This window comes from Dysidea avara, chromosome 4 (assembly GCF_963678975.1).
Source record: "Dysidea avara chromosome 4, odDysAvar1.4, whole genome shotgun sequence".
Lineage (NCBI taxonomy): Eukaryota > Metazoa > Porifera > Demospongiae > Dictyoceratida > Dysideidae > Dysidea > Dysidea avara.
In genome coordinates, this window is record NC_089275.1 from 42,308,166 (window position 1) to 42,335,808 (window position 27,643).

Sequence of the window (27,643 nt, forward strand, 5' to 3'; positions counted from 1 at the left end):
GGGAAACCTGATGTCTTCATTTCAGGTATGTGGCTTTATTCCAGGTGTGTCTTATATTTAGATGTGTGTATATCTATTAGAAGTAGTGAAGTGACTGTTTTATTAGAATAATTATTTTCCAACAGATGTGTATGTTCTATTAGAGTAAAATTAATTGTCAGTTGTCTGGGTACCACTTAGCTTTATCTGCATAACAGCTATGATTCTGTCTCCCTGGTATATATAAAGGCTCCCTCATAGGGTAGAGATCGTATTTCAGATGGCTCAGTCTCACTTAACACCAGTGTTTGGCCTAATCCGGACATCTACAACTTGTCTGTAGTAATGGAAGCTTGATGCTTGTGAACAGCATAGATATCAAGGAATTCAAATTTATTTGCACTTACTAGATCAGTGTGTATGACCCAGAGTATGGCTAGAGTATTTGAGTACCATTTGGTGCTTGAGATTTGCGCACAAGACTGAAGAGACTTCTTACTTTTCCATCAAGCGTTAGGTGTTGGGTCACTTATTATCAGTGATACTGTGTGCTGTGTAAGGTACTGTAGGAGATTTTTTGAATTGAAATTTTTGATGTCAGCAATTTGACTCTTTGCCATACATGAGTTTCTACTGGGGTAGCACTTACAACAATGCACATCACTGCCTCCTAATAATTCAATCATACAGTACGATAGTACTATATAGTAGGGACCATAAAGGAGTAGGCGTGGCCCACAAAATAACATCACCCAAAAACCAGTTTCCCTGACGACAATGAGGCAGTATTGGTTAGGTAAAACTAGGCCCAAACAAGCCTTCAGATCGACCCGAAACGCTTTCAACAAGTTGCCATGGAATTTTTTTTTAAATTATTTAAATGAATTTTCTACTGACTGAGTAAGTAACTGACTGATGCCTTCAAACAAGTGTAACTCGATAATGGCTACAGGCTTGATTTTTTCACTGTTTGACATTGCTTCGGTTCGAGCGGTGCCTTTTGGCATACCGCAGTACGTACAATACATTCTTCGTGGACTTACCAGTGTCCTCCTTTGTGTCCCATTCATCTTTGCTGACAGCAAAATGTGTCGATTTGGCGGTAGCACATGATGGTTCCCCTTAATAGAAATCGTCCATATTAATTATTTTTATAGTGGCTATTTTGATTGCAGAGGTGCTTTATGAACAGTTATTGATTCGTACTACTTTGTAACAGGTTGAACGCAGCTGACAACGAAGCATAATGGACACTAGACGATAATTGATATAACTGGGGCATGTGGCACCATTTCTTTCTTTCAGTATACATATGAGCTATAGTAGGTGCTTTTCGAACAGTTCTTGATCCGAAGTGCTGTGTAACGTGGTGGAATATAGCTAGCAATGGATACTTCACTTTTCAGACGATAATTGGGGGCGTGCGGCACCATTTCAGATGCAGTATATGTGGGTTCACCAGTCATAATAATTATTTACAAAAAAGTTAACAAACAAGTACACAGAAAAATTTGGAATTTTCAAACTAGAGTAGGGACCATAGCACATCGATAAAAAGTACTGAAACAAGCTGGAGTAGTGCACGATATTAAATCACAGTAAAACAATAAGAAGTGTTATATCCCTACTGTACCTATTTGTCACTAGGAGGAATAAGCCACTTTTGAATATTACATTTTGTGCCTCTTTTTTCAAACTGATAAACTTCTGAATAAAATTACATATTCTAACCCTGTGTCCTGCAGGAACTTCGAATGACTGATTAAGAGTGGAATGTAGCTGGAAATGTTGCTAGCTATACTGTTTGTACTAGTAATAGCATGGGTAGCAGTAAAATTTGGGATAAATACCACGAGTGTTGCATTGAAAATGGGTAAAATTTCACGAGACGAAGCCGAGTGAAATTTCCAATGCAACAAGAGTAGTATTTATCCCAAATTTCATTGCTATACCCATGCTATTCCCAGTTAATACCATACTAGCTGCATATGTGTATGCTGTGCATTACCGTTGCTATGAACGCAATTTATCACTATGTACTAAACACGTGTGAACACTAATTGGCGCTACATTGTTAACATAAATTCTAGCCAATGAAATTGCAACTTTTTCTCTGCTACCAGTGAAATATGGGATAAATTTCACTGCTACTATTGAGACTTCTGTAAGGGCAGTGAAACTGGTATGGTATTAACTAATGTACTCTTCTATTTTTTCAATTGAATTATACGGCGACTCTGATGTATCCATGCATGCTGCATAGCACATCTATTTCATCATACCAAGACTGCTATAATGGTTAGATTGTTTTTCTTCTGATTTTATTGTACCTCCTGAAGAGCATTTACCATTCGTGTTATCAGAAAATAAGGCATTGGAAAGATAGTTAGTATGCTGCTGTCTCATTGAATTGCATACTTTTTGATACATTCCCTCCATTTAGCTATACGTAGTATTACTGTTGTAATGTTTCACACAGTTATAGTCATTGCATGTTTCTGATGAACCTTTTTAGAGAAGCTGACATCCAGGGATGATTTGTTTTGTTAGATACATATTTATTAGGAATGTGTTCATCAATTAGTTTTGTATAATGTGCATGAGTGTGAAAGAAAAATTAGTTTTCTTCGGCAGTTGTTGTAGTGTTTGGATTTTGTAGAAAACACTGATCCAAGATGGCAACAATGTTTTCATGTATGGCATCTCAAGATTTTTCTTCTATTGTTCTTTGGAGGAATAATTTTAATTTTAATAACAATAGCTATATCATGGTCACTTGCACTAGGAAAAGGTTGGCAGGATTGAACCAGATCAAAATCTGTAGTAAGCAAAGATCATGGCACCATGACTGGATATCAGTTTTGCTGCTAAAGTCACGGTGCAGTCAACCAAAAAGTATCAAGCACACTAGTTGTATGAAGGTAAGTTTTGTGTTGAGTTTGAGGCAAGCTAGGGTTGGTATATGTCTAGCATGCTCCAAGTATTCGACTTATGGGCACGCGCCTAGTGACTTGCCCCGAGTATTCTACTTTATAGAGAAACTCTTTAGGCATGCTGCTTCACAATGGTGGAACAAAGTACCTGATGATGTCTTTTCATCTTCAAAATTTTCTGGCTGCTGTCCTTGTTCTTACTGTATTTTTATTTTTTATGTGTATGTTTTTGTGTAAGTCACCTTGTCTGTTTGTCATTGTACTTTTATGTCAAGTTAGTTGTAACTCTGTATGCATGCAATACTCCGGTAAGTAAGGACAGCTATGCTGATTGCCATGAGTTTAAAAGTAAGAATCAAATCAAAATCACAGTTTAAAAGGTGGCCAAATGACTTGTCAATGGTAGCTATTAAGAAAGCAACAAGACTGAATGCAGAACATCAGTCAGTGCAAATTTCTCCAATTTTCAAATTTTACTCAGAAGCATTTACATTCTTTCTTGGCTGTGCCAGATATCAGATCTTTCAGTTGCAGTTATTACAGTTACTTGTGGTTTTTTGTATGCACCTTACAGTAAAGATGTTTTTGCATGGGTTGACTAGTGGCAGATCTAGATGGGTTTCTGGGGTTTTGACAGAAACCCCTTTAAATTTAGCTCAGTGGAAGTCTTAATACATAAACATTGCTGTACTGACAATTTGTCATATCAAACAACTATATACCACTGTATTTCAGTAGCATGCATGTAGCTGCACTTAACTGACACTATTTATAGCTATACACCCTCAGCAACACTTCACTTTTCATCTCCCACTCCATTAAAAATGATCAAGATACTCTAATAGAGCAATCAAAGCTACAGCTTATGGCACCATCTTTGCCCTATAGTTAGCTATAGCAGTTACAGTTTTTAAGCATTGGATTTAGCTATTATAATTGCTGACTAAAAGTAGCCTAAAATCCAATCTCAGAGCTTCTAAAATCTCAAAAATGTCTGGATAAATGTCATCAGATGCCTTATTCAGCTATACCAATTTTCAGAAACCCCTTTTTAAAAATCCTAGATCCGCTACTGTTGACCATACATCATAGCACATGTGTCTATATAAGTTTCAAGCTGATAGGTCATTTAAATGTGAAGTTATACTTTACTGAAGCCAACTCATCAGAAAGGCTATTATGACAAGTTTTTAATATCAAATAGTAACAATAAAACACATGGCAGATAAATTATAATGATACAATTTAGTAAAAGCAAAAAGTTCTACAATTAATAAAATGCAACTTTCAGCTTTACATCATGCACATTCTTGGCTTTTTTGCTGCTCATTAACAACTTGTATTTTTGCTGCTATGTCCTTGGTGATCTATTTTGGAAAAAAATAACTTTTCTATTGTATCATTCATCCTGAAGGAATCCAGGATCTGTTGTGAGGCTTTTCCACAAGTTGGGTTAACACTCATATCGGTAATCCAGCACCCTTAGAGTGCTGGTAACAGCCGGATAATGCCTCACAAATCACATCACATGCATCATCTACAGTTTCTTCACTTCCTCATGACTGATCAGTGTAGAAAACAAATGTATGGCCCATTTGGTGGAGAAGTTGTTCCCAGTCCCTCTATCACAGTACAGGGATCTGCTTAGTGAAGAAGTGTTGTGTTTCTCCAACAACGAACAAAAATAGATAAGTCAACAGTCAAGCACGAATTTAGAGAATTGTCAAGAGTCAACGTAAATAATTGGGTGGTCAAGGATTTGACTGACCTTGACTGCAGTCGCAGTTTAGAGTACAGGTACTATCGAAGTGCCATCCCCTTGTAGCTATGTTGAGTCCCACAATCATATTCATGAAGTGGTAAAGTACATGAATCATGTGATTATAAAGTAGACTAGATAAATTATCATCCATTCAACTGTTTGATTTGCTGTTCGAAATTATTTGGCCCTTCTCGTAGCTCGTGAAAGTCAATTCAGTGAATGTCACGTGCCTGTCGGTTCAGTAACTACTGCAAGGTGATTAGTTTATGGGCGCGCGAATCTCTGCGCTTTAACGTTCAAGAGAATCAAGTTTAACATTTCCGACTGTCACAATGTCTCACGTAGGAGAAGGTTCGAATATTTTCGACGATTCTCTTCCTCCAGGTGATGAAAAGAAAGATGACTCGGGGAAGACTCCAGGATGTTCAACCGAGTGTTCAACACAGAAGGATCAAATCAGTCCGAAACTGCGCAAGCGACTGGAGAAAGGTGACCAATGGTACGTTAAATATGAAAGCATTAAATAGCGTATTCGCTGTATTGTAAGTAGTCTCGCAGCGCCGGACCCCAAAAGTGTTAGGGGAAAAAAGTTTGAGGTCTGGAATGTTGATCTGCTGACATTAATTAAGGTAAATGAGGGTAATTCCGGACATTCTTTAGTAAATTCGCTTTAACACTGCACTCACAACGAATTAAGACAAACTCTAGGAATCGTTTAAAAGCTTATCTCTGCATTACAAATTTCATTTCGATACAATCAAACGTTGAGGAGTTATGAGCCGAAATTTAACAGCGTGTAAAAATGCAACGTACAGCTAATTCCGGACACTTCGAATATCAAGTAAATAGCACCTTCCACAGGTTATACCAGTCCTCTTTGAAGTATGGAGACTAAAGTACCACTCATCTGCAGCTTATAAATCAAGGAGAAAGTTCATACCCTTTGGGAGAAAGCAGTAGCGCGTATTTTTAAAAGTTTATGTAACTCGCTAATATTTTCTTTGTATTTCAACCGAGCAGCTACTGAAAAATCGACTGCCACTCCGCCTGTGCTACTTGGATTATTATGATTTTTAGTATGCAATTAGCCGAGGTTATGATCTTCGTATAAATCTTTGAAAATTGAAAATATGAGCTTGAGCTGCCTGTTTAGATAAACATTTTCAAAGTTTTTGAACACAACTACCCGTGATTGCGCTACAAATACATGTCAAACTTCAAGGTGGAAGAACGGATTCGCTTCAGTTTTGGTTTGTAGATAAGCCATAGGATACTGCATAATTAGCATACCAAATTATAGGCCCAGGGATTCTACCATTGTTGAGAATGATCTAAGTGTCCAGAATTAGCCGCTGTCCAGAATTACCCGCACTTACCTTATGTGTTACATCAGTGCTTTCGTCCGATTACAGCAATATTAAGATTTTAAAGAATTATGGGTAGCGTAGTTTTCATCATGCGGTAAGTTGCTAGTCATTAGCCACTCCAACTTTAATTCCTCGCTGTTTTTCTGTCCAACACCCATGTGATTTTTCTATCTATTTGTCTGTCTGTCAAGCCAGAAAACTCTATTGTAGCCAGGTTTCAGATTCTTAGTAAACACATGGGCATGTGCGGTGGTATACAGTAGGCCACAGGCAGGGTAGGGACTGCAAAGGAGTAGGTGTGGCCCATGGAATAATATCACCCAAAAACAGCCTCAATTTTCCCTGACGACAGTGAGGCAGTATTGGTTAGGTAAAACTAAGCCCAAAAAAGCTTTCAGATTGACCCGAAACGTTTTCAACAAGTTGTTATGGAATTTTAAAAATGATTTATTTAATGGAATTCTCTACTGACTGACTGACTGACTGACTGACTGACTGACTGACTGACTGCCTGATGCCTTCAGGCAAGTGTAACTCGATAACGGCTAAGGCTATGGGCTTAATTTTTTCACTGTTCGACGTCGCTTTGGCCCGACTGGTGCCTTTTGGCATACCGCAGTACATACTATGCTTTCTTCATGGACTTACCAGTGTCCTCCTTTGTGTCCCATTCATCTTTGCTGACAGCGAAAAGTGTCGATTTGGTGGTAGCACATGATGGCTTCCCTTTGTAACGGAGATCATCCGTATTTTTCGTAGTGGCTATTTTGATTGCAGAGGAACTTTTCGAACAGTTCTTGATTCGTACTGTTGTGTAATAGGTTGAACATAGCAGACGACGAAGCGTAACTTCACTTTTCAGACAATAATTAATATAACTAGGGCGCGCGGCACTATTTCTTTCGGTGTGCATGGATTGCAGAGGTGCTATTCTTGATCCGAAAGGCTATGTAACAGGTTGAACATAGCTGACAATGAAGTGTAATGGATATTTCACTTTTCAGACGATGATTAATATAGCTGGGACGCAAGGCGCCATTTCAGATGCGGTATGCGTGGGTTCACCAGTCATTTACAAAAAAAAGTTAACAAACAAGTACACAGAAAAATTTGCAACTAGAGTAGGGACCATAGCACATTGATAAAAAGTACTGAAACAAGTTGGAGTACGTGTATAGTGCACGATATTAAATCACAGTAAAACAATAAGAAGTGTTATATCCCTACTGTGCATTTCCATTATGGTATCTTGAGCACAGTAGGGATATAACACTTCTTATTGTTTTACTGTCGTGCACTACTCCAGCTTGTTTCAGTACCTTTTATCAATATGCTATGGTCCCTACTCTAGTTGAAAATTCCAAATATTTCTGTGTACTTGTAATAGTTATTATTTGAATCTGATTGGAGCCGCCAACATTCCAATAGCGCCAAACGTTATGCATACATACAGTTTGCCAGACCCTTTTTGGGGTTAGGCACCACTGTAAGGGAGTTTGCCATTGTTTGATCATAGTGGTACAAAATATGACCATAGTTTTGAGTATTCTATTTCACAAACTCTAGTTCCATTTGCTGTATGTATCTATGAAGTTGCTATCCAGCAGCCTGATATGCTTCACAAGTGCTATTATGTGTTGGCAGTCCTCTAGATTACAAGAACACATTAACTGCATGAAGGGAAGTCTTTGGTGAGCAGGAGGTAAGCTAGAGTTGGAGGTCGTCAACCCTATATAGCTCACCAAAAACTAACCTTTGTACAGACATTGAAGCACATCATTATGCTTAACAGGCAAATCTCAGGTTAGCGTTACATTTAGGGTCAGGTTTAGCTTTGGCTTCTTCTTCATTTTATACCTTTAGTAAAAGGTATAGATCCTACAGAGTGAAAGAGAAACTAAAGTTGAACCCTAATACAATAGCACTGTTGGCTGGTGTAGCTTAGTGGTTATCACTACGGATTCACAATTGAGGTCCTGAATTTGATTTGTGACATTTTTGCATTTTTGTTTCAGCATTTTTGTACCCTTTTGTATATATTATTTGTATCCATCTGACTGTCAGAACAATTGCAACAGCATTGCGAATAATGCTTCTTAATCATCCCTTTGCTACAGTGTGTGTTTGTGTACTGGTTTTTCAGGTACCTATTGGATGTAAGATGGTTTAAGCAATGGAAGAAATATGTTGGATTTGAGGCATCGGACCAGGGACAAATGGGAGCTGAATCTGCCCACCCTGGACCTGTGTACACCTCTACACTGTTCAAAGGTACTGTAATGTGTAGTGAAATGTAGCAGTCTGAACTGTGTACATATGTTGCTACTTAGGGTGTAGGCCAAAGGGATGATATGTGGTGACTGTAATGCTCTGTGGTGTACATATCTACTACCATTGGTGCCTGCCATTTGTGCAAACAGTTGCATTGCCACAGCACTACTGCCAATGCAGTAAATTACATAAAAATAATGGAACAACTGTTAAAAGTATCCAATAGATATTGAAAGGTCATATACAGTATTGCACAGCAGATGCAAATTTCTAGTTTACAGTACTTGTTGGCGTAAATTAAAAGAATGACCACCTCTGATTTAGTATAGAAGAAATTTTTCAAATTTAGAAAAAATCTTAAAATTAGAGTGTACTAGGAGCTTTCATATCCTTCTAGATTTCCTAGAACTTCTTAGATCTTAGATTAAATAACAAATGTTAGAAATTAGTACAACATCCTCATCTAAAGAAAGCAACTTGCATGTGCATCATAAGCCTACTAATCCCAGGCCTAAGAAACACAACATTCTATCAGTCAAGCATTATAGGAACACTTAATTGTGACAAAAGGAGCTATTTATTGAGTAGAGGAGTATACTGAGCAAAACACTGATATATATATAGTAAATGAATATATAACTGTGATGATTATTTCAGCATATGGAAATGTGTCTAGATACTAAAAATTAATCAGTTACATGTATACTGAAGCAGTGATGTACCGATAAGGTTTTTTCAATTGTACCGATATCCGATTAATCTGTACCTTAGAGAGCCAATACTGATTATACCAATCCGATATTTGCATATTTTGTAAAATGTAAATCAAATAGTATTTTAGGTGTAGCTACTGCATCTTTAGTGTTGAACACAACAATTTTAACTATAAAGCATAAATATACCTGGGTACCTATGGTGGTATGGCCTCTATTACACTACCCAGACAATTAGGCACCACAAAAATTTTAATTAATGCTGAATTGCTTGGATTATTCCATATTTTACTTAGTTATCAAATGGCTAGCTGGCTATACTGTAGATTGTTCATCCTGTGGTGCAGTTCTTTATTCTTAGTGTAATAGCTATACTGTATTCAGATATCTGGATAAGAATATTAACAATAACAACCATGCTTGTAAGTGTTCCATCAATAATCAGATTGGTATTGAATCGGAGCCAATATTGGGAATTTTGGTATTGATTGGTATCAGTTATTTAGGTATTCCGATACCAATTAATAGCCATTCGTGCCAATTGTCATCATAACTTTCATCATAAATGCTATGCTAGCAAAACTTCAGATATAACAGGCTGGAAATAGTGTTGAGCATTATTCTACCATAAAAGGTGCAGGAATTGCATTGTTAAACATTGAGCAACTGCTACTTACTGTGTTTAGATCAAAATACTCTAATAGGACAGTTGCTGCACAATAAAATATTTTAAGAGTAGTCACGCATAGCTAACTTGAGAGGTGTGTAAATTGCATAGCAATTATTGGTATCGGTATCTGTATCAGTGAAAATTTACTGCTAGGTATCTAGTAGGTATTTTTCTGTATCGGTGAAACCCAAAGGTTGCATGTGCACTCATATGGTTTCTCACAGCCAAGTGCTACATGGGATTTCTATTTGTTTGTATACTGCGCAAGAAGGTCTTTAATACTGCAGTACAAATAATGGTATTTTTGCCATTCAAACTATCGGTAGTAATATTGGTTAGTATATGAGAGCGTTTGTGCCAATTGCCGAAATGGTGAAAATTGCCGTATTGGCAACCGATCTAATCAGCAAGCCGATTATCGATGCATCTCTATACTGAAGTTCTTCAAATATGTCAAATTTCAACTGATAACTTCAAGTAATATCTTTAAAGAGTCACATACACCAGCTCATCGGAGTTATTAGTGTGTACTTTTAATTTTTAGCTTGTTAGAAAAGACCAATTATTAAAGTGTTATCTAGCTCTTGTAATGCTGGAGACACTGTTGTCAAGCTACAACTGCTGATACTCCTCTTCCTTACAAGTAACAAAGATTGTGCACTTACTAATTTATTGGAATACTTATGAAACATGTGCACTTGTGTGTGTTTATAATGACTATTGTTGTGGAATAGATTTATTCCTTTGTTGCTCGTGTACTTAGCACTAATGTTTTGTTAGTCTTGCGTGGCCACACCACTTTTTTCTCTTTGTCATTGAGTTTCGCCATGCCCAATGACAAAGAAAAAGGCGGTCTGACCATTTGAGACTAAGTATTTAGGCTTCAGTAATGAGCCTGCGAGTGTTCATAGTTGCATAGCCACATAGTCTTGTGCTGCCCACCTGCTTAATACCGAATAAGTTTATACCAGTAGTCCAGTCTGTGAGTCCAGTCCGCCAAATACATTAGGCCCTGTATTTTGTACTAGTTTAATTTGTATCTTTGTATGGTTGGGACACACTTTGCATGCTATGTAACATTTGTACACATTTACATAGACTTCAAGTTGCTGCTTGTGTAGATCGAGACCAGGATGTTTTGAAAGATCACTTGATGGAAGATTTGGACTATTCACTGGTACCAGAAGAAGTGTGGAAGACGTTTGTGGCCTGGTATGGAATAGAGAAGTCATCACAGCCCATCCCTCGCAAGGTGGTGGAGCACGGGCTCTATGTTAAACACTGCAAAGTTGAGGTGTACCTTGTGGAGTTCAAGCTGGCACTACATCCAGAAGTGGATGTTGTTCACACCAAGAAATTCAGTAGAGTGGACACTGTGGGTGAGTACAATGCATACTGCACTGTATTATAATAGTGGAAATAATGAAGGTTTTGCACTTCCCTACTAAAAAAATATCAGCCAAGTAATAAAAACCTCACAATAGGTTTGGCAGTATTGGTTAGATATGATGAGCCCTTCAGTGCAATCCAAAAACTTTCCTGTATGTTACTATGAATTGAGATTTTTTATTCAGTGGAATTTTCTGAGTGATTTAGTAATTATCTGACTGACGGATGCCTTCAGACAAGAATAGCGGCTAAATACAGGTTTGATTTTTTCACTAGTAAACATTGCTTCAGCCCAACGGGGACTGCAGTATGTACAGGTGTACAATGTATGCATGATGGACTTACATTTGTCCTCCTGTGTGTCCTATTTCTTTTGCTGGCAGCACAAGTTGTCAATTTGTGGTAGCACAAAATGGCTTCCCAGTGGCTGACTATTTGTGTTTATAATTGGAATTGCCCTTATTTTCTGTAGTGATTGCAGCTACACTTCTTGTACTATCTCATTTATAATGCTGGGTAACGGGCTGAACATATCTGAAAATGAAGCATAATGGCCACTTCACTTTCAGTAATTGATGGTTAAGGCACATTTAGATGCAAACCTAATTTTATGGCTGTATTGTATGTCTGGCACCATTCTTTGGGTATGCACAGGTTCATCAGTCATGATTATGTTACAAAGAAAGTAAGTACAAAGAAAATTATGGATTTTTAAATTTGATTAGGGATCATAGAATTAAAAAGTAGTGAAACAAGGAAGATTGCTACACTGTAGATACGTGTACTTGTGAAGATAAATTAGGGATTAAATCTCCCCTAGTATATCTGCAGGTATAGAAGACTTCCCTTGTTTTGCTACTTTTTATTTCTATAATTTCTTATAATTATTCCTTGTACTTGTTGTTATTACAGTATGAATTAGCCACTTACTGTAATCCATGAATATGCTCAATGCATATATATATATTATATGTGTGTATATCTACAGTTCCTTGGGGACCTCTGTAAACCCTCTTTAAGTAATAACAAACATTCTGTGCTGTTTTTTTGAATTGTAAGCGTATACAGTGGAACCTCGATTATCCGAACACCGATTAACCGAACTCTCAATTATCCGAACACCAAATTGACTGCTCAATTAGGGTATTGTGTCAAAAAGTGTATGCTTTGTTAGAGTAGTTGAGCAAAGCTCAGTATCAAGACACACAGTAGTGTGTCGTGCGGCCCAAGAAGCCGGCGCACCACACCGTGAGTATAATAACAAGAAGACAGAAAATGCAATTTTTACACCTATGTAGCTCTGTGATCCCTGGAACCAAATTTGCCACAGAAGTGCCGGCCAGTTAGGGGAGTCTACATACCAAATTTGAAGAAAATTGCTCCAGCCATTTCTAAGATACGAACGAACAAAATTTCGTTTTAATTTCTTCATTTTTTTTCTTCATTTCGCACACTTCACAAAATCCACCATAAAACACGAATGCGTGCTTGGATTGGGCAGAAATTTGGCACACTTAAAGGGCTCATTAAGGCGGATTGCAGTACCAACTTTGGTAGGAATCCGATGAACATTCACGGAATTATGACCAATTATGTACGTAAAATAAGGTTGAAGGTCTGTCACGCCTACAGGGTAAACCCCTTGGACGAATGAGTTGAAAATTGATATGTAGATGGAGTAACCATCGTAGGAGTGCCTTTTTGTGGTTTGAAAGGAATTGAGATAAAGACCATGGAGATATGACACAAAGCCCAACCTGTGTCAAATTACGCAATTGATTTTTATGAATAAAAAAACTATTAGTTTTCACGTCTACCAGGCAAACCGCTTAGAGCAATGAGCTGAAAATCAGTATGTAGCTGGAATAATCATCATAGAAAGTCCTTGCAGTAGTACAGAAGAATCAGATTGCAAACCACTGAGTTATGATTCGAAAGGCAACTACGTGTAGCAAATGCGAGATCGAGATACTCTAATAGAACAGTCACCCTAATAGAGCATTCAGCTATATTTATAACTTACTCCATTATAGAATTATATTACATTGCAAGTTATTCTGTAGGGAATTCAGCTACAAACAGTTAATCTGATAGACAATTCAGCTACAGGCAAGTCACCCTGTAGAGAGTTCATCTTGAAACAAATCACCATGTAGAGAGATCAGCTAGAAAAAGTCACCTTGTAGAGAGTTCAGCTATAAAGAAACCACCATGTAGAGAGTTCAGCTGCAAACAAATCACCTGTAGAGTTCAGCTAGAAACAAGTCACCCTGTAGAGAGATCAGCTAGAAACAAGTCACCCTGTAGAGAGTTCAGCTATAAGAAGTCACATTGTAGAGAGTTCAGCTACAAAGAAACTACCATGTAGAGAGTTCAGCTACAAACAAATCACCCTGTAGAGAGTTCAGCTAGAAACAAATCATCCTGTAGAGAGATCAACTAGAAGGATCACCCTGTAGTGAGTTAAGCTACAAAAACAAATCACCCTTTAGAGACAAAGTAACCCTGTTGAGAGATCAGTAAGAAACAGATCACCTTGTAGAGAGTTCAGTTACAAACAAATCAACCTGTAGAGAGTTCAACTACAAACAGATAAACCTGCAGCTAGAAACAAGTCACTCTGTAGAGGGAATCCTGTAGAGAGTTCAACTTGGGATATACAAATACAAAAAGAAGTGAAATCTAATCCAAAACAGCCAAGCTGTAAAAAAGGTGCGGCCCTCAGAAAAGCTATGGTGAAAAAAGATGTTAAATCCAAGGTGGCGGCCAAGAAATGGCTGTGATGGTAGGTTAATGGTAAAAATTTTAAAAACGACAATTCAGGTGAATTTGGTGCCACTTGGTCTTGGCACAAAATTCACCTGAATTTTCGTTATTAAAATTTTTACCATCACAGCCATTTCTTGGCTGCCACCTTGGATTTCACATCTTTTTTCACCATAGCTTTTCTGAGGGCCGCACCTTTTTTACAGCTTGGCTGTTTTGGATTAGACATAAATGTATGGATGTTCAATCTTATGTACTTTCGATTATCCGAACACCCTTCTCCCCCAATTAGTTCGGATAATCAAGGTTCCACTGTACATATTTTCTGTAGTCTATGCATTGTGTGTTAATATACTGGGTGTATTTTGTGGTACGTACGTAGTTGTGTGTTTTGAGTTGAAACTATTTTTTTACAGCTGATATTATAAAAGTGATGAAGGAAACGTTTTCTATTCCTGAGGAGAAGGAATGTCGTTTGTGGCTAAACCACATGCGCACCACTTATGAAATGTTGTCCGAATTGAATGAATCAATACTAGATGCTGGACTGTATCCTAACCAGGTGTGTAGTGTGTGTGTGTGGTGTGTGCATGTGTATGTGCACGCGCGTGTGTGCGCGCGTGTGTGTGTGTATATACACCTGGAGAAGCAAATGCCAACTATCCATATCTCACTAAACTAGTGAAGTTCGATCAGGTGAGACTGCACACCTTCACTTGTGTAACATGGTATGGCCTCCTGAAAGCTACTATGGTCCTATTCCCCTGCCTGTAGTGACTCCTATGTAGCACTTGAGTATATAGTGCACAAGTGTCCCAGGATAAGCATGACCTTTATATGGCAGGCTTTAGCTAGTGTACGTGTGTTGTCTGTCAGGCTGTCATGTATTATGTGTGTGTTTTATCTGTATGCATGTGTGTACATGCGTATGCTTACTGTCTTCCAATTTCTTAATTCTAGTGTATAATGTTGTTCCCATATACGTAGTTGTTGCTGTTAGAGCAGAAGAAAGATGATGGCACTTGGCCACAACAGACTGCTTTGTCCTCCAGAGCTAATGTGAGCATCAATGCTTCAATTTTATTTGTTGTTTATGTTTTGACTGTCTGTAGATGTCATCAATACGATCAGATGATGTTAGAGGAGCATCAAATGGGTATGGTGCATTCCCGTCATTCAGTAGTGGGTAATTACTGAGTGTGCAAAAGTGTTCAAACACTACACAGTACACACACATGTGTGCACACTTGCACACATACGTACACTGATTGAGAAAAATTATCATTGGCAAAGTTAGCTTTAATTTTCATTAATAAATGTTTAGTGATGCTGTCATCTGGCTGAATCAGCTACAAACCTCGTGAGCCTGAGACAGAGCCCTGTGAACTACATGTGATCAAGAGTACTAAGAGAAGACAACATCAAACTCCTGTAGAAGCTATCAAAATGACTGCACCAAGTCCCCTGACTTAAAGACTTGCTAGCCAATGTGTTTACTGTGCACTGTTTTATTGCATAGTGCACATGCTGTGTTACAATTTAAATAAACTATTCTTCAGCATGTTTCAGCAACAGATCATGCATAAGTGAACCATTATACTGGATTACTATCAGAGGCTAGGGACTGGGTTACTATGGTGATCAAAAAAGCCTCCTTTTTACCAATATGTGCTAGATAATTTGCAAGGATACCTTAATTGGATCCTAGCTTGTCAAGCCCTCTGAAAGATATGTACACACTATTGGTGGCTGCTATTAGGAGTAATAAGTTCAATGACATGCAGTGTTTTGACTAAACCTTCCCATTCTTTCTTGTGTGCGTTCATTTCTTAGGCACTACAGACCTTCATCTGGTCTTCACACGTGGCAGTCACTTCCTATACTCCAGCCATCATTTGTGTTATTGATTCTTTACTGTCTTTGGTTGTTTGTTTTCACTGTTTACATGTCCTGAGACTTCTTTTGCCTTCCACAAGGCTGTTTGCCTGGCTGCTCAAGCTTCTGTCTGCATACCATACTGAGTCTTGATCTTGCAATCATGGAAATTATATGGTATTTGATGGATGTATCTTCTTTAGTGACGCTTGATCATTAACAGTAATTCTTTTTTTCTTTCTTCTCCCGCTCTTATCAATTTCTTCATGAAAATAATCGTAGTGATGATCATTAATAACTCTTGCCCTGTCATCTATTAGCACTGTGTCCCATTCTGTGAAATAGTAGTTTTTACATATGCATGATGTCAAGAGTTATTAACTCTTGATGATGTGATGAGTTACAGAATAGATTCTGGTATCTTGTCATGAGCTTTCACAAATTTTATCACGGTGATATAACTTGTATAATTATTAAAATGTGCTTCATGTTCTTCATCTGTGTAACTACTCATAACTTTGATTCCACCTCCACTAGACATGACAAGCTTAACCTTCAGCACTTGTGCTGTAAAGCCTTAATAAATAAATAAAATAAATAAATGATGGCATCAGTATATGCAGTGATTTCTTTCTGGTGGATAACAACTGCTGATTTTCCATTAAGAATTAATCTTGAGCTGGTAATAGTGCAAGTATAGCCAAATAGATGTGCCATCAAACTGTGACAGAGGACCTGTACAATGCATATGTATTCCACACACCACTAAAGGGAGTTAATACACACCATTCCTGCCAATGATACTACAGCCTGATACCTGACTATTTAGCCACCATCCACTGTAGCGAAAGATAAAATTATACACAAAACACTTATTTGTACACTATGCAGCACATGGCCACCATTTTATGCATATATCAAACTCCTGTATGCTACCTGCCACCATTACATGTATGTATCTATAAATCCTTGCCCTACCCACACCAAATGCACATGCACATATGGAATAGGTACGTACCGTGTGTATGCAATTATGCATGCAATTCACAACTAAATGGAAGTGAATCCACTATTTACAAATGAAGTATGCATATGTATATCACTCATTTTCATATATGGCATTCTCTACACACAGTAATTACACTTCAATCAGTAATACAAGTATGGTTTGTCTTCCACCAGGTCTAGTTCAGTTGGCTCTTCCATGAGGTCCACTACTAGTGGAATGAGTTCATCATCTTATTGGGGATATGACCAACCATCTGAACCTGGTGTGTGTGGCCTCAGTAATCTTGGGAATGCATCCTACACGAACACTGCTCTCCAGGTATACATGTGTGCACATAATGTGCGTGCGTGAATGGATAAGTGAGTGTGCGTGCATATATGTGTGAGTGTGTGTGTGTGCATGCGTGTGTGTGTGTGTGTGTGTGTGTGTGTGTGTGTGTGTGTGTGTGTGTGTGTGTGTGTGTGTGAGTGTGTGTGCACTGTAGTGTCTGCATACGTAACGTATTATGCCCACAATGTGTGATATGGCAGCTTGTAATGTATACCAATACCAAGACAGATGTTATTATGCTTCTAATTGATCTCATTTCAGTGCCTCAGCAATACTTACACTTTGACAGAGTACTTTTTGAGTAAGTTGTTATTTTGTTGTACTATGTACGTATACCAGATTGCACCACTGCATGCTCAATAGACCTTTAAACTTAATTACCATAAATCTTCTTAGTGCGTATACTTACATGGTAAGTATATAAAAGTTGAACTGTATCCTGAAAAACAGCTAAAAATGAAAAGTGGATTTTTCTAAGAAAATTAAGATTTCAGCCAACCAGGTGATCAGTGGTGACAGTAAAACTGTCAACAACAGACACACACAGTTTGGCTCCATTACAAGTCCAGGAAGAGGTTGTAATGGATACAGCATTTTTATGGCTTCCCCATAGGAAATGTATGGTGAAAATTTTGATTGACCATAAATATTGTGCCAGACATTTGAACGAAAAGATTTTGAAATATTTTTAGCAGGTCAAACTGTGCTACAACTAGGCCAAATTTCAAGATTGTGTGTAATTGCATCCATGAGTTATTAAACGTTTTTGAGGATACAGCTCAACACGTACATTCTATAGAGAGATATTACTATACAAAGAGTGTCAGTTTTCTCTCTATTTGTGTTTGTACCTATTTGATTTTCTTTGATCACTATCTCTACATATGTTAGTATGTTGCATATTTTGAACCCTAGCTGGTGTTATGATACGTATGCTATACTATTGCATTTCTGCCCTTTCTATTACAACAGAGGATGCATATCGTAAGCACATCAATGAGAAGAACCCCTTGGGGATGGGAGGGAACTTGGCTAAAGCTTATGGTAGTTTTCTTCATGAAATGTGGAGTGGTAAGACCTCCTGTATCCACCCTCGTAACTTGAAGGTCAGTCAGTAATGATTGGTGTTTGAATGATTGGTACTTTAAACTTCCAAAGAATGCATACTAGCTACGTACATAATTTCACAAGCACACACGTGTGTGCACTCAAATCATTGAAATCTCTAGTTCATATACAAGTGTATTCAGGGGCAGCGCCACCAGTACGGTTGATCAGGTTTCAACCTGACCTCTTTTGTAAAAATCAAGCTACAAGTAGTCAGATATTCTAATAGAGCAGTCAGTTAGTTTCTTTTTGGATGCTGCTGCTGCTGCTGCTGCAGTGATTATTGGTTTTAAATATACCTCCAGATTCATTTTACCCTGTAGAGTGTTCAGCTACAAATAAATGAATCTATAGAGAGTTCAGCTACATTATAAGTCACTGGGAGAGCATGTTTTCAGACCCCACTAGCTGTAGCATGCTACATGTAGCTAGACATGCTGTGTGTGCTTTGTACACTTTGTCCTACAATTCACCCACAGTATAAAAACTGCTAAATGTAAACTAACTACTTTAAAATTCATTGCTCCAGCCATGAGGTATTTGTACTAGTTATAGCATGGGTAGTGGTGAAGTTTGGGATGAATACCATAAAACAAAAATGGATAAATTTCATGAGGTAAAGATGAGTGAATTCAATGAAACGACGGTTGTTAGGGTGTGATTGCTAAAATGTAAGTAGCAATCGCCCAAATTTTTTATTCTAGCAATGGTTGCTAGGCAAGTGGTAGCATAGTTGCTTTAGCAACCATTGCAATGAAGACCGTTTCTAAGGTAATGAGTATTTTGAACCATAGCACTACACCCTAGTAGCATTGCTGGCAATAACTAATAGGTAATGCTACACTGTAGCACATGTGCTGCTCAATGCAATTGCTATTGCAACATTCACTGCAGTAAAATTAGGGATTAATTTCACTGCTGTAATAGGGAATGGGAAGTGAAACAAATATAGTGTTAGAATGCAGTAGATACTGTACCTGCAAATAGGTATCTAGATACTTGTGATGAATTTTGCTACATGCTTTGTCCAATTCTAGTCACGGCATTTATCACTATTGTGTGATGATATGTATCATTAGAAATCATTGCTGGTTTATTATCATAAAAAATAATTGTTGTAAGCATTGACGAGCTTAGCATTGAGTTATAGTATTTTGTCACTACATAAGTGAGCAGTAATTTGATCTGGAAGTCAACATTAACCAGTGACCAAAGCCCACACGAGACATAGTCTAAAGCTCATATCCAATTATTTATGCTAATCAGAGACGTTTGAAGTGGCCAGTAGGTGATGTACCATTTCTCAGGTCTCTACTATGCAACATAATTATAGCATACAGTTGAAAATTTTGCAATGCGTGTATTTATTATACTCTGTGTGTGTGTGTGTGTGTGCACGCATACGTGTGTGTGTGTGTGCACGCATACGTGCGTGCGTGTGTGTGTGTGATTAATGGAAAGTTACGAAGTTTTGTCCAGTTGGTTTTTATATTACAGTTTGTTGTGTGTTAGCTAGAAATGCAGAGGATGTTAAATGGTTTCCTGTAAATTGTCTTTAGTACTGCATGTACTTTATCTTATTCTGGTAGGCTACAATTGGAAAGTTTGCTCCTCAGTTTGCTGGCTATAACCCGGTAAACTACAGTGAGATGTGTGTGTGTGTGTGTGTGTGTGTGTGTGTGTGTGTGTGTGTGTGTGTGTGTGTGTGTGTGTGTGTGTGTGTGTGTGTGTGTGTGTGTGTGTGTGTGTGTGTGTGTGTGTGTGTGTGTGTGTGTGATTATAGCAATGCTGTACATGTCCATACTGTATGTGTGTGTATACTGTAATGGAAGTTTCAGTAGTTTATTATAGCTTTAGTTTGTAATATTCAGATGAAACCCACAATCAATTGTGACAATTAGTGCAATTTTCCCCTTCAGCATGACTCTTCAGAACTGTTAGCCTTTGTATTAGATGGTCTGCATGAGGACCTGAACCAGGTATTGAAGAAGCCATATGTTGATATGGACATTAAGAGCGAAGGAAGAGAAGACAAGGTATATGTAACTCTGTAGAGTTTTATAGCATCATATGCAACATATAATATGCACATTTTGCACACGCATAAAATATGTAATACGTAGTTCTATCATGGGCCCGAGTGATTTGCCTGATATGTACACCCAAGTTTGAGGGCCGTCAGGCCCGAGAGCGTGGGTTTACATACCGCATCAAGCAAATCACAAGGGCACATGATACAACTGGTATGTACAATGTCCAATTGCAGGCTAAGAGCCTGCGGGCGATTAATCACCCAAACCAATACAAAACCGACCACTGAATTTAGTATATAGACGAACTTGTGAAATTTGATTATGGGACAGCAGCTACTAATGTTGTGACTACGTTTGTTAACATGAACAGCAAGTCCTAAGGGTATCACAGAAAAGTTCAACTAAGCGATTTTTTATTTTAAAGTTGCTGCATCATTTTACAGACTGTTTACAAATTTTCCTAAACATCTATAGGGTTAAGCTTCGCTATAGAGTGTTTATCTCGTGTTACTCAAAAAGTGGACATGTCCGTATTCCTAAATGCAGTGAACCACTGTAAAGTACTAATAAGAATAAGAACTGCTTGTGAATATGCTATAGCACTAGTTCTCATCTTAAACCAACATTTATCAACTCACAGGATGGCAAGGGTTCCGTCTGAGTGGTGTAGTATGCAAAATCGGACACATGGTTTTCATCACATGACTAAAAATAAATTCCCACTATCGATTTCAGCTTGAGTTTTTATATACCGTATGGAGGGAATCTTTTGCACCATTAAAATTTGGCGAATGACCATGAATTCACCAAATTTTCCCCATTCAAATACTTTGCTGGTGAAGAAAATAGCAAACCAAGCCTCGAACTAAGCCTGAACTTTCTACTCAACCAAGGGCTACTTGGCCAGGCATCACACTAGAGCCAAGCCTGCCTCGACTACCTCACTAAGTAGCTAGCTACTGTACAAGTGGTATCCTCAAACCTCACCTTGAAACGGGCGTGACAAGTAGCGGGTCCTACCATATTAAGTAATATATTCACTATTCCAGAGGGTGTAGATCTACTGTCTATAAAGTATTACCTTTTAGTTGATAGCTGACTCCAGGCATGAAGAGGCGTGGTACTCCCAGTTCTCGCTTCAGACACAGCAATTAGTAATCTAATTAATTAAACAAGATGTGCACTTTGCTAACAATTCAAATTTTATTTTGCCAACAGTGATATTTTGCTTGATTCACCAAATTTTTCCTCCTCCATAGTTTCCCTCCGTACGGTAAAGAAATTGGCAGTACTGTTCCCACATCATGGCCATGGTACATGTAAAATGTACCATAGCCAACCATGGTTTAACTTAAAATGTACCATGGCCAGCCAGGGTATATAAGATATATTTGCCTTTAAAGTTAGGTGGCTTCATGGTACATGTACATATGTAGCCCATGCAGAATTTTGATCAGGGATATTAGCAAAATATACATTATCCTTCTTTTGAAATATTTTTGCATTTTATAACAAAATATTCATGGAAGATTTGTTCAGGCGTGTGCGTGCGTGCGTGCGTGCGTGCGTGCGTGCGTGCGTGCGTGCGTGCGTGCGTGCGTGCGTGCGTGCGTGCGTGCGTGCGTGCGTGCGTGCGTGCGTGCGTGCATGCCTGCTTGTGTGTTATATATGAAACGCTATATACAATGTACCAATATGGCATCACTGGGTGATTATATTAGGATAAGAAAACTTCTACAATGCACACTCCCTAAAAATCAACTCTGTGGCTGATGTGAATGTGCCACACTGCTTCTGACACTGACTTAATTGTGTTTATGTATTCTAGGAGATTGCTCAAGAGGCCTGGACAAAGTACCTGATGCGTAACAAGTCAGTAGTGGTGAAGTTGTTCTGGGGACAACTGAAGTGCACAATGGTGTGTCCTGACTGTAATAAGGTAAGATTATGCATGTGCATGTGTAGAAAGGGCCATATGACATTACTCTTTGCTGTGGCATCACTATTCATGTGTGTGCCCATAATGTTATGTGTAATATTTAAATGAACACCCACCTCATGCAGGAAGAACTTGTACCTATCAATTTAATCTTTTAAAGTGTAGCATCTTGCTTCTATTGTCCAAATTATATATCTCTTCATTTCAGGTGTCAAGGGAATTCAACCCGTTCATGTGCATGTCATTGCCGATACCTTTCATTAAGACAAGAGAACTGGTTATCCGTGTGGTCAGGAGCAATCCAATAAAACGAATTGAAGAGGTTTGATACACAATACATGTATCATGTTTTAGTATAGTGTATTAGTATGTACGTATTTCTGTGTGATCTTGGCACTTGTACTGCACTATCGAAATATTAAGCACTTAGTGGAGTAGCTTAATGAGTGGAAGTGGACATTCTGGACAAAAGCACCACATTCTTTCTATATACTGCTTGTATCTGTAGCTTCCTTTTTTTGATAGGAGCCACTTCATTTGATTTCATGAAAGGACAAATTATAGCTTGAAAGTTAGTAAATGCTCTAATGAAGCATTTTGTAGTATTGGTTTACCAAGAGAAACCTTACTAATACATTGTTTTTAAAAGAAATGGTTACTTCACCTTATAAAATTAGCTTTAAAATGTGGACAGAATTTGTATGATTCTTGAAGAAGGCTGCAAACTACGTATGTTGTCCTTAAAATCTCTGCAGCTCAAAAGATAGCATCATTGGATTTGCTATCACATATCATGCCTAATACTTTATTCTATATACTGGATTCCTATAGTATACCCCCTTTAATTATGTAATTACAAGAATCCTCATCAAACCATTTATTAGACTACAACAAGTTTGATACTGAAATTTGATTGGCTGAAAACGTGGTTTCTAAATCTCGTAGAGCCACGCTCATGTCCAATAGAGACCACGCTCTGAGGCGATACGAAACACGATAATTACGTGTCTGTAACATTGGCAACGCATGGGCGTTTAAATGGCTAGTAACAGCCGTACTGAATTAGAGGGAGGTGTAATAGGCTTGTTTGTACTAATCAACACCACATTACTTGCTTACAAGCAGCTGTCGAGGCACAACAACAGCAACAGTGAGTTGTAGTCCAGTCACTGAGTCCAGATACATAGCACGCGCCTGTAACATTGACAACGCATGGGCGTTTAAATGGGTAGCAACAGCCCCGCTGAGGTCCCGCCATGTAGGGAGGTGTAGAGGGCTTGTTTCTAGTAATTAGCCATACATTTCCCATTTACAAGCAGCTGTCAACTCAAGGTACAATGACGAGTTGTAGTCTAAATAAGTTAGACGTCAAGAACCACTGGGTTCTACGGGATTTAGAAAACCCTCAGGCGCTACAGCCCAGAGCCTACAAGTTTTCTAAATCCCGTAGAACCCTGGTTCTTGACGTCTAACTATTATATAGAACATTCATGATGACTTTATATTGTTGGTAATTTTTAAGTGCTGCTGTATTAGTGCCTTTGATCAGACAGTTTAAAGACATAATTTTCTTGTACTACACAATAGGTAAACTCATTGTTTTCATGGTTGTACAGCAATCAAATACTTTGATAAACTCCTTAAATATCAAGAACAGTTGGTACTTGTCATACAAGACGTCATATTGAATGATCATTAGTAATATATTATCTAATCAAAAAAACAGCCAAGCTGCAAAAGGGTGTGGACTCCAAAAAAAAGGTGAAATTCAAGGTGGCAGTCAAGAAATGGCTATTATGGTAGGTTAATGTAAAAACTTTTAATAACGACAATAATTTAGGTAAATTTGTGTTGCTTTCTCCAAGTTTCACTAGGATTCGGCACCAAATTCACCTGAATTGTCGTTATTAAATTTTTTGCCATTAACCTACCACCACAGCCATTTCTTGGCCACCCACTGGGATTTCACATCTTTTTTCATCCTGCCTTTTTTGGAGGCCACATCCTTTTTACAGCTTGGCTGTTTTTTGACTAGATATCACTTCACTAGGATTCAGCACCAAATTCACCTGATTTGTCATTATTAAAATTGTTTGCCATTAACCTACCGTCACAGCTATTTCTTGGCTGCCCACTGGGATTTCACATCTTTTTTATCCTGCCTTTTTTGGAGACCACATCCTTTTTACAGCTTGGCTGTTTTTTGATTAGATATCACTTCACTAGGATTCGGCACCAAATTCACCTGAATTGTCATTATTAAAACCCATTAACCTACCATCACAGCCATTTCTTGGCTGCCCACTGGGATTTCACATCTTTTTCCATCCTGCCTTTTTTGGAGGCCATATCCAGCTTGGCTGTTTTTGATTAGATATCTTGTAATTTTATACCTAAAGCCAGCCTATGGCCAGCTTTGGGTATTTCTTTTAACTTGTCTTTTTTCTTTACTACAGGAATGAGTATTATGAGAGAGACTGAGATTTTTATAATTACTTATTTAGCTACGTGTACATTTAAACAATATTATTAGTATTTATAATTACGTTGATTGATCATAATATCAAATTAGCTATACAGGTTGAATTGTTTGCAACTGAATATTCTACAGGGAAATGTTTGTAGCTGAAATTTCTACAGAGAGACCTGTAATGTAGCTGGAGAACTCCTAGAATCATTTGTCTCCACAGGGTGCCTCATAGCCTAACCAAACTCTCTACAAAAAGAATGCTGAACTTTCTACACTATACAGTTTTCTTGTAGCTGAACTCTCTACAGGGTAACTTGTAACGTAACTGAACTCTCTACAAGGTGACTTGTAACGTAACTGAACTCTCTACAAGGTGACTTGTAACGTAACTGAACTCTCTACAAGGTAACTTTTCTCTATCTACAGGTGACTCTAGCTGAACTCTCTACAGAGACTGATTTGAAATGTAGACTTGTTTATAGTTGATCTCTCTACAGGGCGACATTTTTCTAGCTGAATTCTCTACAGGGTGATTTGAAATGTAGTTGAATTCTCTACAGGGTGATTTGTGTCTAGCTGAACACTCTGTAAGGTAATTGAACTCTCTACAGGGTGACTTGACTTTAGCTAATCTTTCTACTGGGTGACTTGATTCTCTATAGAGTGATTTGATTCTAGCTGAACTCTCTGTAGGATGACTTGAAATGTAGTTGAACTCTCTACAGCATGACTTGTTTCTCTCTACAGGGTGACTAGTTTCTACTGTACAGGATGACTTGTTTCTAGCTGATCTCTCTGGTTGATTTTTTTTTCTGAAATCTCTACAGGATAACATTGTTTCTGGTTGAACAACGTGAAATGTAGTTGAACTTTCTACAATGTGACTTGTTTCAAGCTGATCTCTCTACTTGGTGATTTGTTTATAGCTGAACTCTCTACAGGGTGACTTGTTTCTAACTAATCTCTCTGGATGATTTGTTTCTAGCTGAACTCTCTACAGGGTGGCTTGTTTCTATCTAATCTCTCTGGATGATTTGTTTCTAGCTGAAGTCTCTATAGGGTAACTTGAAATGTAGTTGAACTCTCTACAGGTGACTTGGACTTGATCTCTCTGCAGGGTGATTGATGTCTCTACAGAGTGACTTGTTTCTAGCTGATCTCGATTTATTTGTAGCTGAAGTCTCTACGGGGTGATTTGAAATGCAGTTGAACTCTCTACATACAGGGTGACTTGTTTCTAGCTGACCTGTCTACGGGGTGATGTATTTCTAGTTGATCTCTCTACATGGTAACTTGTTTCTAGCTGATCTCTCTACAGGATGATTTGTTTCTAACAGATCTCTCTAGAGGATGACTTGTTTCTAGCTGATCTCTCCAAGGGTGACTTGTTTCTAGCTGATCTCTCTACAGGATGACTTGTTTCTAGCTGAACTCTCTACAGATAACTGATCTCTCAACATGGTGATTTATTTCTAGCTGCTCTCTTTACAGGGTGATTTGTTTCTAGCTGAACTATCTATAGTGTGACTTGAAATAAAGTTGAACTCTCTACAGGGTGTCTTGTTTTTAGCTTATCTCTCTAGGGGTGACTTGTTTTCTAGCTGATGTCTCTACAAGGTGACTTGTTTATGGCTGATCTCTAGATTTTTCTAGCTGATCTCTCTGAAAAGTGATTCATTTCTAGCCGAACTCTCTACGTATATGGTGACTTGAAATGTAGTTGAACTTTCTACAGGGTGACTTGTTTTTAGCTGATCTCTCTACAGGATGATATGTTTGTAGCTGAACTCTCTACAGGGTGATTTGAAATATAGTTGAACTCTCTACAAGGTAACTTGGTTCTAGCTGATCTCTGCAGAGTGATTTATTTCTAGCGGCTTTCTCTACAGGGTGACTTGTTTCTAGCTGATCTCTCTAAGGGTGACTTGTTTCTAGCTGATCTCTCTACAGGGTGATTTGTTTGTAGCTGAGCTCTGTACAGGGTGACTTGTAAAAAAGCTGAACTCTCTACAAGGTGATTTGAAAGCCGAGCTCTCTACAAGGAGACTTAATTCCAATGTAACTGAACTCTCTACATGGTGACTTCTACGCTGACTGCTCTATTAACGTATCTCGATCTCACACTTTCAACACGAAGTTGGATTTCGTGTGTGGCTTTAAGTATAATTCTTCTAAACCACTGAAGGGCCTTTCTAAGATGATTAATCCATCTGTACACACCGTTGGTTGTTTCACTGTATCTTCATGGTCTTTAGATTAATTTCTTTCAAACCACAAAAGGTTTGAGGTACCTCTCCACATACCGATTTTGAGCTTCTTCCCATAAGCGGTTTACCCTGTAGGCTTGACAACATTCTGGTGTTATTTTTCATGAATAATCGTTAATAACTCATCGTATTCCAGCCAAACTTGGCACCATAATGTGCCTTTTTACCCTCTTCTGTGTGCCAAATTTCAAGGCAATTGGATATTGCATTCGCATTTTATGGCAGGTTTTGTAAGTGTGCAAGAGAAGAAAAAGTAAAATAAAAAAACAAGAAACTAAACTAATTTTTGAAGTGTCGTATCTTTGGAATGCTTGAAGCGATTTTGCTCAAATTGAAATTGTCCGAAATTATTTTTCTATTATATATGTGAGCGGATCTGAAAAAACCCGACACAGTCGAGCATTTTTCAAACTCCTGTTTATTAAATATTTATAATCTACTTAGCCAAGTGTACCCTCTGGCAAAGTTTCAGCCTCATATGCCAATAACTTTGAGAGTTACAGCCCTACAAAGTAGCAACAACAGAAAAATCGATTTGTACAGCAAGTATAGGGAAAATATATTACAGGTGCTTACAAAAACGCTTGTAACTTACCAACGGATTGAGGTACCGGGCTAAAATGTTCATCATCGTGTTTGCCATGAACAGGGGAATTAATTGCTGGGTAAGTTTTTCCTTTACTCACCCTTCTTCACTGCATACAAAGGCAAAATTAGTGTAGAAAAATTGATTGCGTATGATCGCTTCGACGCAACATAAACA

General features: G+C 38.1%; 1 protein-coding gene across 2 annotated transcripts in view; it reads left to right on the forward strand.

The window, feature by feature from the left end:
• Positions 1 to 4,909: 4,909 nt before the first annotated feature.
• Positions 4,910 to 27,643, forward strand: part of LOC136252220 (ubiquitin carboxyl-terminal hydrolase 4-like) — a 59,088-nt gene continuing 36,354 nt past the window's right edge. The window contains exons 1-13 of one of the 2 annotated variants that reach the window (XM_066044614.1): positions 4,910 to 5,173; positions 8,185 to 8,312; positions 10,817 to 11,074; positions 14,267 to 14,412; positions 14,838 to 14,909; positions 14,963 to 15,036; positions 16,908 to 17,052; positions 17,326 to 17,365; positions 18,037 to 18,170; positions 19,761 to 19,805; positions 20,091 to 20,207; positions 22,033 to 22,143; positions 22,352 to 22,465. In XM_066044614.1, coding sequence (XP_065900686.1) covers positions 5,007 to 5,173; positions 8,185 to 8,312; positions 10,817 to 11,074; positions 14,267 to 14,412; positions 14,838 to 14,909; positions 14,963 to 15,036; positions 16,908 to 17,052; positions 17,326 to 17,365; positions 18,037 to 18,170; positions 19,761 to 19,805; positions 20,091 to 20,207; positions 22,033 to 22,143; positions 22,352 to 22,465 — 1,551 coding nt within the window. In that variant the 5' untranslated portion in view covers positions 4,910 to 5,006. The remainder of the gene's footprint in view (positions 5,174 to 8,184; positions 8,313 to 10,816; positions 11,075 to 14,266; positions 14,413 to 14,837; positions 14,910 to 14,962; positions 15,037 to 16,907; positions 17,053 to 17,325; positions 17,366 to 18,036; positions 18,171 to 19,760; positions 19,806 to 20,090; positions 20,208 to 22,032; positions 22,144 to 22,351; positions 22,466 to 27,643) is intronic. The other variant, XM_066044615.1, reaches the window with a different exon arrangement.